The 10,342-nt window shown below is 41.7% G+C and overlaps 1 protein-coding gene across 1 annotated transcript in view; it reads right to left on the bottom strand.

The window, feature by feature from the left end:
- LOC104617371 (disintegrin and metalloproteinase domain-containing protein 12-like) overlaps positions 1-9,569 on the bottom strand; it is a gene marked incomplete at its 5' end in the record, with an annotated part of 29,711 nt that extends 20,142 nt beyond the window's left edge. Inside the window, 2 exons of the mRNA XM_010282671.1 lie at positions 5,798-5,874; positions 9,491-9,569. Coding sequence (XP_010280973.1) covers positions 5,798-5,874; positions 9,491-9,569 — 156 coding nt within the window. The remainder of the gene's footprint in view (positions 1-5,797; positions 5,875-9,490) is intronic.
- Positions 9,570-10,342: the final 773 nt, after the last annotated feature.

Below are 10,342 nucleotides of genomic sequence, written 5' to 3' on the forward strand. Positions count from 1 at the left end.
CTGTTATCCTACTATACTGCACAGCAGGGTTCCATTACAATAACAAGTCTGACCCAAATCAACAAAGGGAGGTTAAAGCAGTAGCATTATTGGTTTTACATATTGCAGTAGTGGTAGAGGTGTTCTCATGCAGACACATCATTAATCACATACGTTTTATTCCAGCCAATACCTTTCATTAGCCTGAAAATATATTCTATAGCACAGTGTCTAAAATGTAGTCATACCCAGAGACTACTGTGGCACACATTTAATCCTTTCCCAGTGCAAGACAGATTTGTCCAGGGTGAATGCATATTGGTCTGCAACTTTGATGCCTGGAATTTAAGCAGGGAGTTACTTGAATCGAAAGCAATAATGCAATTTCGTGTCCAGCATTTGGGTTGCAAGAAACAGTAGTTGTGTTTGTTATCAGAGAAAGTGGCACGTGAGCGCAACTGGGAGGGTCACTAGACAGATCAAGGAAAGCAGAGAAAAATGAGGAAGGAAAGAGATGCTGGCATCAGTGCCAATTTACTGAGCACATTTTGCAGCAAACGGTGTGACAATAAAAGAAGGCTTGATTCAAGCTTGCACGTCACGTTAAGGCTCATAGGATGCTTTTTCAGGTCACAAAATGTATAAAAATGTTTTTAGTTTAGTTTTCTGGGTTTTTTGTTTTGTTTTTTTTTTTAATTAAATGCTGTCAGACACAGACTTGATGGAGAAGAGGCAGGCTCAAGCAGCCGGGCACAGATCGTCTACCACGCTTGTCCCGGCAGTAGCAGTGATGCTTGGGGGGTTACTTGCGCCCAGGGACAGCGTGCACACAGTTGTCAAAGAATGGAGATAGTGTCCATCTCGGATCAGAAAGGTGATTGTGATTCAGGAGCTGTTTAGCACTTGAACAGACAGAATACAGAAGCTAAGAAACCCCAGAAGCTGAACGCTTGCTAACATTAAGCTCAAAACCCCTCAGTAGTTTCACGGTCAGATAAAGTACAAACCATGCGAGATGTTTATATGAACTAAAAGCTCTTTAGAAAGTATGGAGAAAAAGCACACCTCCAAACCGGTCCTTTTCTCAACTGGGATTTTCTCCTAGCTTCTTTTTGGATGAAATTCTCCCTCCTGTGGGGAAATCATGCTTGAGAAATCATAAGGAATTTAAATTTTTTTCTCACCGGTTTCCTACTTCCATTCCTTTTTTAAATAGTTGATGGCTGGGGCGTCATATTTAAATCCTCTCTTCAGCTGACTGTGTCTGGGATGCAGTGAGTTCAGCCAGACTATGTGAAAAATGTATAGCTGTAGTATTGGCGGCCTGGTGTAGCATAACGATGTAATCCCATTCAAAATGACTGTCTACGCTTTGGGGACTTTATCCCCATCACTGTCACCGGGACACAGCATCTTGCAGTAGCTGATGAGGTTGGGCAATGACTGAGTACTTTTAGGCTTATTACCTAGGAGTTGGGTAACTCCGAGGTATTAGGATTTCAAGAGCATGTTGGTGTTTTAGAAAGAAAAGGTTCCTTGGGACATTTGTATCCTTGAACTACTGAGCCATTTCTGAGAGCACCTCTCAGGCTGCCCCCACCAGAGAGGTCACTGGGGATGCCTTTGTAGCTGCACGTCCCCGTGCCAGCATCCTCTGCCAGCTCCTGGGCCGTGGAGATTGTGCTTGTCTTCAGGCTGCATTTTTGTGTGTATTTTCTAGGTCCTGCACTTGCAGAGAAAGTAATAGCGGAAAAGTCATTCGAGTCTATACAAATTTATCACAGAAGATGTGTGTGGTGGCTACAGGCCAGAATTATTTGTGAAAAACTTGAAGATCTTCCAGGCTAGATAAACAGAAGGGTATTTCCTAAGGACAGGAAGGAAACGACTTGACTTTGTCATACCTTCACCTTCCCACAAGCTTTAACAATCTAATTGGCTTTTTTATCCAGATGGCAGGGCCGGAAATCCTGATTACCCATTGTTCCCATTCCGTGCGTTCAGCATTTGCTGTCTCCTCTCCGCCATTCAGCTCTTCCTCCTCCGGAGGAGCCAGCAGGATACAGATTATGGCATGATTATATCCTCCTCTAACCTGCATTTTAGGCAGCTATCAGTGTCAATCCAACTATTTATGCCATTGTAATCCTACGTGAAGCAAGGCACTCGAATGTGATGTCGGAGAGGATGTAACATAGCTGGAATACGTGAGTATCTGTGTATGAGAGCCGAGCCTACTTCTCACTTCATATCTCACCCCCTCTATCTGCCTGAACAATGTAAACTAGTCAAACCTGTCTTAGTTTGCAGATTTCATGCTTGATTCTTCCTGTAGCTCATCACAGACTAATCATGTCATATTTACAAGCTAATAACACATCTCAAATGATCAACCATGTGGCTGCACTGTAAGAACTTGATGGTTGCATTAGGTCAGAGCAAGGTTGCTCCAGCCCAGCACCTTGTCTCTGGCCTTGGCCAACAGCAGATACTTAGGGGTGAGATACAGGAACATAACAAGCACAACCCAGTGAGTACCCCCAACTCTGCCAGCATGAGTGTCAGGGCCGTCTTTGGGTTTGACAGCCCTGGAGAGCCTCCCCCAGCTCCCCTTCCCAGATTGTCTCACGTTTTTTTTATCTACTGATACTTTTTACATTGACACCCACTCGTGACAGTTAGTTCTACAGCTTCATTACATGGTGAACAAAAAAGTACTTTCCTTTCCTCTAAAGTTTCATTTGATGTCTCCTAATTTTGGGGTTATGAAAAATATTCAGTAATTGTCCCTTCTTCAGCATGGCATTCAACCTCATTTCACCATACCCCTTTTCTCCGTCATCTCCTTTCAAAAGTGACAAATCCTAGTCTATTTTCTCTCCTTGGATAAAAGCTGTTCCATATCTTTGATCATAATTTTTGCCCTTCTCTGTACCTTTTCTGAGATGGGGAGCAGAAAACAAGAACTGGATGCAGAATTGAAGATGTGAGTGCTCTATGGATTTATAAAGTGGTAATGAGGGTTTTTGTTCTATCCTCTGTTCCTGTCTCAGTAATTCCTATGATCCTTTCTGCTTCTTTGACTACCGCTGAGCACTCAGGCTTCAGAGCATGCTAAAATGTGGAACCTATTCTTTATTAATAGTTTCATGTCTTTTAATGAACTCTCCTAATCTGGGGGAAAAGACACAGTCCCTACCTATCCACACCTGGAACATCGCCCAGGGTGCCTGTCTAGTAGGAGTGGGAGGATATTAGTGCTCTGAGATTTCGGTGAGCTAACAGCTTGCACTTCCTCTCATTAGATGTTTTTCAGGCACTTAAACTTTAGCCCCATGCAACAGCTGTGTGGGGTAGGTAAGAATCATTAAATGAATTTCACAGACGGAGAAACTGAGACAGAGAGATTTGTCCAATTCACTTAGAAACTGTCACAAAGCCAGGAACAGACTGAGAACGAGACCAGTCTTTCCTTCCGCCGGCTGCTGCAAGTGAAACGGCTGCCCCAGGGACTGTCCTCACACGGGGCTCCATGGCCACACGATGTCTTATGTCTTTACCCCTGCAGCTTGCAGTCTTTACATGCCATGGAAAAACAAGAACCCCTACTCCGGCAAGTTGGTGGGCAAGTACACCATCCTATCCTATCCTATCCTATCCTATCCTATCCTATCCTATCCTATCCTATCCTATCCTATCCTATCCTATCCATCCCATCCCATCCCATCCCATCCCATCCCATCCATAACCATTCTTTCAAGCTGAACTACCAGTAAACTTGCCAGCAAAACAAGCCTTTAAGTACTTTTGAACCATCCTATTTTGCCTCATATTATTTCATGCTGGATCGTGTGCAGTAAATCACAGAATCATAGAATAGTTTGGGTTGGAAGGGGCCTTTAAAGGTCCCAACCCCCCTGCAATGAGCAGGGACATCTTCAACTAGACCTTTCCGCACAAATTCTCAAGGGACACATTGCCACAATAACGTTTTGGTGGCAGATGTATACAGTGACTGTGGGCCTGATTCTGGAAGATGCCTAGTGCTCTCAGGACCTCCGTGCAGCTACTTGGGATTTCACAGCACCTGGCCTTTTATTCCTAACCAGTTCCAATGAGAAGGCCTGCATGGTTCAAGGAGCATTACAAAGCCTTTCAAATAGACGTTGCTGGCTCAGATAAAACACAGGTAATGACTGGAGGTTATTACTATTGGCTATCAGGCTGTGAAATGAGTTTTGTGGAGTAAGTCAACAGCCACCCTTATCACAAATTGTTCTTGCTCACAGACAGTCTCTTAACCAACCTCAGCAGTGAATGCAGCAGCTAAATGGGCACGGATACTGAGATACGCCCTCAGTCGTTCTCCTGCAAGCGCAAAACACGCATTGGCAGGGAAACTTCTGAAAACTTGTCCTGAAAAAGATGCTGCTACACTTCTCTTATGGGGAAGGAGCTTAACACTGTCAGCTTGCACTCTGGGGATTTATCCGCGATAGTGCCAGATGACAGAAAAATGTCCCTGCCAACGTATGTTGCCTTGACATACCTGACTACCTAAAACTGGGCAATGACTCTGTGAGCTCAACAGTTGTAAAAAGAGCACAGTGAAGAAGAAAGAAAATGCTTTTAATGTGGAGAAGAGTAATCTCTCTTGAGAGTTCTTCATTTCTTAGGTAGCTCTGGAACAAGACATGGGTGCAGACCCTGCCCCACATGGTGCAAGTTTTCCCTGCGGACCTTGCAGCAATGCAATCCCTTTAACTAAAATACCAAGAGCACTGCGTTATATTTTGGCAGGCTGCGAGAACGACTGGTGAATGCAGACTGACATGGTCCATGCAAGGGGTTAACTGGAGTAAGCTTGTGGAACATGCCAGATACATACTGAAGCACCCATAAAACCTCTCTCAGTGTGGGAATGATCCACAGGAATCCCATCCGCTACAGCAAATGGGTCCCTCAGATGGGTAGAGGGGTCCTGGTTTGTTCTCTCTGCTGCTCTCTGTCCCAGAGCTCCATTATAAAAGCCTTGATAATACCACTATTGCACAAAGTGCAAAACCAAGGGAAAAAGACTCCAGCTACTCATGCTATTTGTAGATAAATTAAACAAACCCAGAAAAGGTTGAGACAGAAAACTGGATTTTCCAGGGAGAACACTAGAGCCAATTTACAGTTAATTACTGTGATTTGGAACAGCTCTGTGAGTAAATACCAGTCTCTGATTGTCCAAGTAAGGAAGATAATTGTTTCCTGAACTCTGTCCATTGTGTATTTAAAATATTGTCAGCCTGTTCCTTTCTCAAACTCAGAAGAGATTTGGTCTTCAGCAATGTGAATCTGTTACTCTCCTGTTAACAAGTAGCTAAAAACCTAATGCTGAGCATCATACCTGCCATGAATGCCATTTATTGAGCTCCACAGCCACATTTATAAAGCAAACTCTCCTAATGACAGGGCTGCCGGATGATGCATGAGTTTGCAGCTGCAAAGCAGTCCTGCCATCCCTGGTGAATCAGCTTTGAGGGTAAGGAGGGCACCACCAGCCCAAAGGTGTGCCAAGCATCGCACTGCTGCTGAAGGGTATAGATGAGGATGGGCAGCAAGAGAGAAGGCACATCATGGAAACCCCCCAAACTGCATTTTCTATTTCTTTTTTCTCTTCAGAGCAACTAGAGGGAAAATGTTTTTACAGAGATTGTACCAACATTTGAAAAATGGGTATTGGTACCTTCATTGAAAGGCAGACCAAAAGCTCAACGGGTACCAAGACGGTCTCTTACGAAGCTCAAGTATTACTGAGATATTGGCTCACCTGAGTCCAGAGCAGGTACTGAGACTGACCGAGGAGTCGGGGTACCCCCGCACATTGCCGTGGTAATAGCAGTGACCCTGATTGCAAAAAAGAGAAAACACTTCAGTAATCATAAAAGCTCTTCGCTCGCTTGTTTTCTCATGGATTTCAAAGCTGTTTTCAATTTATTTCAGAAGCACATTGACAGCACCTTTCCTGCCCCACTAAATACTCACTGTACTTAACAGTCCAGAAGGTTCCTAAATGGATGGCCTGGGTGTTTTTAAATCCCAGAGGTTGGAGTGGTGGGTTTGTTGTTGTTGTTGTTGTTGTTTTGTGATTTATTTTTTTTTTTAAAGAGGGTCAGCGGTATTTAAATTGCATGTCTGACAACCGTTTTCTGTGTTATTTTATTTAAAGCTACAATATGGAATATTTTATATAATTAATCAGATGAACAAATCAGCTGACACGTTTCGCTACTTTCTACAGACACACGTATTGTTATTTATGGTCATTTATATCTATGTGTGTCTATATGAGGCAGCCATGTATAAAGGGTAGTGTAAAAAAAGGCAATCCTAACCCCATAGCTTGGAAAAAAAAAAATTAAGGGGATGGGAAACAGGTTAGAAAGGAAATCTTTTATTGAATTACCTGAGTGGCTGCATGTTATTAAGAACAACTAAGAATAAGAGGGTCTTCTATTTTGAGAGGCAACAATCCAATTTCATTTTGCAGCGAGGTTATTGTATTTCCTTAATAATTCATGGCTTGCAAAAGGCACCCACAACAGAGATACTTTCTCAGCACATACACATATCTGTCTGGAATCAAGGTTAATTTTATTGTTGACTAAAGCCTATATTACATTCCCAATTATGTGACTGGCTGGAAGGCAATGATTGTGTCACGTCCAGCATTTCTTTTCTCATGGCTCCTTTGAATGCCACCTGGACACTGAAAACACCGCTGTAAAAGGTTTCCATCCTATTAGTGCAAAGGAAGGTTATCACTCATGCTTCAGCCTGTCATCTCACCGTGCCTTTTTATTACTCAGTTCATTCGCATCCATCTAGCTGCATTAATTAACCTTTTCAGTTTTGGGGCATGGCTTTCACTTACAAAGCCTCATGTAGCAGACTTCTAAAGACCACCTTGATTTTGTTAAAGAAAGAAACAGCCATGAAAATGTTGGGCAGGATGGAATAATTCAGATACGAATTTTCTGCAAATAAGGTTATACCATGAAAAATATTTGTTTAGGGCATTTGTATTTCCAACACGAGCAACTGATCACAGAACAGCAACCTCTGACTTTTTAAATACAAATCTCAGTAGCTTTTCTCAGTGGAAGAAATGACAGAAACGGGGTAATAGTGTTTTACTCTTGGGTATATTTATCACCAGCACTCATAAAGAGTCAGTAACACATTAGCACAGATAAAGCCACAATACAAGGGAGGAAGTCACAGACTGAATGTTTTAGGGATGATTGCTTCAGTCGCAATTGCTACGGACGTCAAAGTTTTCAGCATGAGCGTCCTATTTCACTTTATTTTAATATTATCAGTTACATGCATCGAGTTGATAAGACAGAAGAAAAAACAACGCCCACCACCTCAGCACTGACACTCATACAGCGACCCTGAAACAGTCAAAAATAAAGTAGTTTTATTCTTGTCACTTGAAGTTCAGTCTAAGGCAGAGGTGCAGTTCAGAGCTCTGAAGAAGCCAGTCTTTGGGGTTTAGCGTCACCACCGTTAAGCACAGTCCTCACTGAAAAGGGGAAGGCAAGCGCTGCCTGGCCCCGCACGGGCTGCTGCTGCAGTCTAGCTGTCTTTATCAGAGTGAATTATGGCAAAGGCCCCGATTTCTCTCCCCCTCTACACACAACCTGTCACTTTATTAACTTTGAGCTCCCTGTTGTGGCCCATTTCACAACTTCTCTGAGATCCACGTATGATGCCAAAGTTCAATACTGAAAATGTAAACTTATCAGACCATGGCCTGCAATTGGACTGGTAGAAAATTGATTTCTAGCTCAGTAACTCCACTGAACTGCAGGATTTTTTTTTTCTCCTATCAAATCTTTTTATTCCTGCAAAATAGATGACCCCCTAAAAACAAATAATTACCATGGCTGATTTGTCATACTTAAAACAGTATTCTACCCTTATTTGAGATCATTTAATAAAGACCAGATTTTGACAACGGCAGATTTTTCAAGCGCTACAAACCAGAAAAATAACCTGGACACTGACTCGCGTGCTAGAGAAACTCCCCACACGACAGCTCCGCAAACCTGACTTGGTCTGACCTCCGAGCAGAATTTGATTAAGCAACTTTGCAACGGGAAATTGGATTTGGTTTCAACTACAGACTATATTGATGTCCTCAGTGAAGAACAGATATAAAAATAAAATCAGAAAGACTTATCTTTTTTAAGCCATATTGCAGCATTTAATGAAAAATGCATTCACTGATCTCTCACAAACATTTTAGGCAGCAAAATGCACTGTCAGTATTAATCATGACTTATTTCCATTATGAAAACAGATATTTTCTTCAGTAACGGGAAGCCTAGCTATCATTAGCTGTACACGTATTCATGTTGATGTAGGTTTATCTGTCAAAGAGTTGTATGCTTCATTTCTTTCCTTTTACTTCCTCAAGGAGTCTATACAGCCTTCCTGTTTCTAAAACAAATTACTATTTTCTCCTAAGTTGATTTTGAAGAAGATACGAGCATCCAGCAAAAAAGAAAACACTGAAAGCTTTCAAAATGATTGCTTTACTTGGGAAGTCTCCAGCTATAATGAAGATGCTTTTTCAAAACTAGGATGTTATGCATAGAAATAATACCTTTCACTGATACCGGCAAAGCCCATTATGGATGGGAACACAAAGCACAATGTTTCTTCTGGCAGCGTCAATAAATAAGGCATGTAACACAACAAATACTTTATAGGACTTAGGCAGATAAAAGATAAACTTTGTAATTAAAATCCCTTGCTGCCTTGCTTCTAATTAAGGCATTGATACTGTCAGAGGACAAAAACATTACTGCCTTAAAGTGTTTTTCATTTATAAAAACTAGTTCTTAAGTACTGATCTTAACAAGATCATATTAGCGCTATTTATACATACACACATATACATAAATATACACATGCATTTTTTATATATATATATGTATGTATGTATGTATGTATGTATGTATGTATGTGTGAAGTATAGCCATAACAGTCTTATGGTCTGGTTTAAAAAATAAACCCAACCAGCCAGCCCCCTGTCCCAAACCCCAGCCGTGGCTTCTGCAATGTGGAAAGACACCCAAGCCTTCAAAAACTCTGATGTGAGCTGCACCATGGAAATCAGATGTTTAGGGATGTCTTCCTAACTGAATCAGGACTTTCCTCCATAACTGATCAACACTGGCTGCATTTATTATAAAACTTTAATGGGTATATTTCAAAGAAGCTGAATAAATCTTACGGATTTTAAAAGTCACCTGGTTAAACCTCACAACTTGCCTTTAAAGTCTCTCTGTAAAAATTCACATGTAGGATCACAGCAGTCAAAAAGGTACTGAAGGCAACAATAAAAAAAGATCACACACCTAACTGTTTCATCCCGAGGTTCAGATCCTGGCAGAGAACACGTTGGGTTTTAACGATGAAGCATCATCTACCCACGAAGCGCCAGCCTTACCGTGTAATTGCGTGTGAGAACCACATCGGTGCCGTCTTTCAAATAATGTGTTTCTGTGAAGCCGCTGGCTAACAGGCCCCTGAAAAAAACAGAGCACACATACTATTAAGGCCACATCACCTTGACTTTGTCCTTCAGCGGTTCCGTTTGAGAGAGCGATCAAAGCCAAACATTAACAATACAATGGCTACCGGGGTTGTGTGCGAAATAAGGAAAAATATGACTCCAAATACTGACGCTGCAGCACATGGACGCTTCCTTCGTTAATTGTGAAAAGGCTACAGCTTTCCAGACTGCTCTCTCTGCCAAATGAGGACTGCATGCCAACACATCTCAGTATTGAATCTCCCATGTAATTTTCAACACGTTTTGCATTAAATTTGAAATCTAGACATTTGAAGTATTTTTAAGTAATGGTGGTTTTTGCAAAAGGAAAACATTCTCCCTCTGTTACTTATTTTACTATATAACGTGCTGTATTCATCAGCAAGTGACCACCCAAAGACTTGTTTAGCTCTTGGTAAATGAAACAAACTTCCATTGACACTCAATGAAAAACACCACAAGAACATTACAGAAGTTGGAGTACTGGATTTATTCTGATCATCTGAAAAAGATATTCACAAATGGAAATCTAACGACTTGAAATGATGTATCAGGAGACGGTGAAAGACCACGTCTCTGATGAGGCATTTCGTTCTCATTCTCTCCACACTCCCCCTCCTGCCTTTGGCGATGATATAAAAAATTTTGACTTGCAATTACCATTTTCCGGAAATCTCCAGAGAGAGGCATGTGTGTGACAACTGTGCAAACTTTTCTTTTTGTAGTAAACTCATGGAATAGGGAAAG

This window comes from Phaethon lepturus, unplaced genomic scaffold (assembly GCF_000687285.1).
Source record: "Phaethon lepturus isolate BGI_N335 unplaced genomic scaffold, ASM68728v1 scaffold7220, whole genome shotgun sequence".
Lineage (NCBI taxonomy): Eukaryota > Metazoa > Chordata > Aves > Phaethontiformes > Phaethontidae > Phaethon > Phaethon lepturus.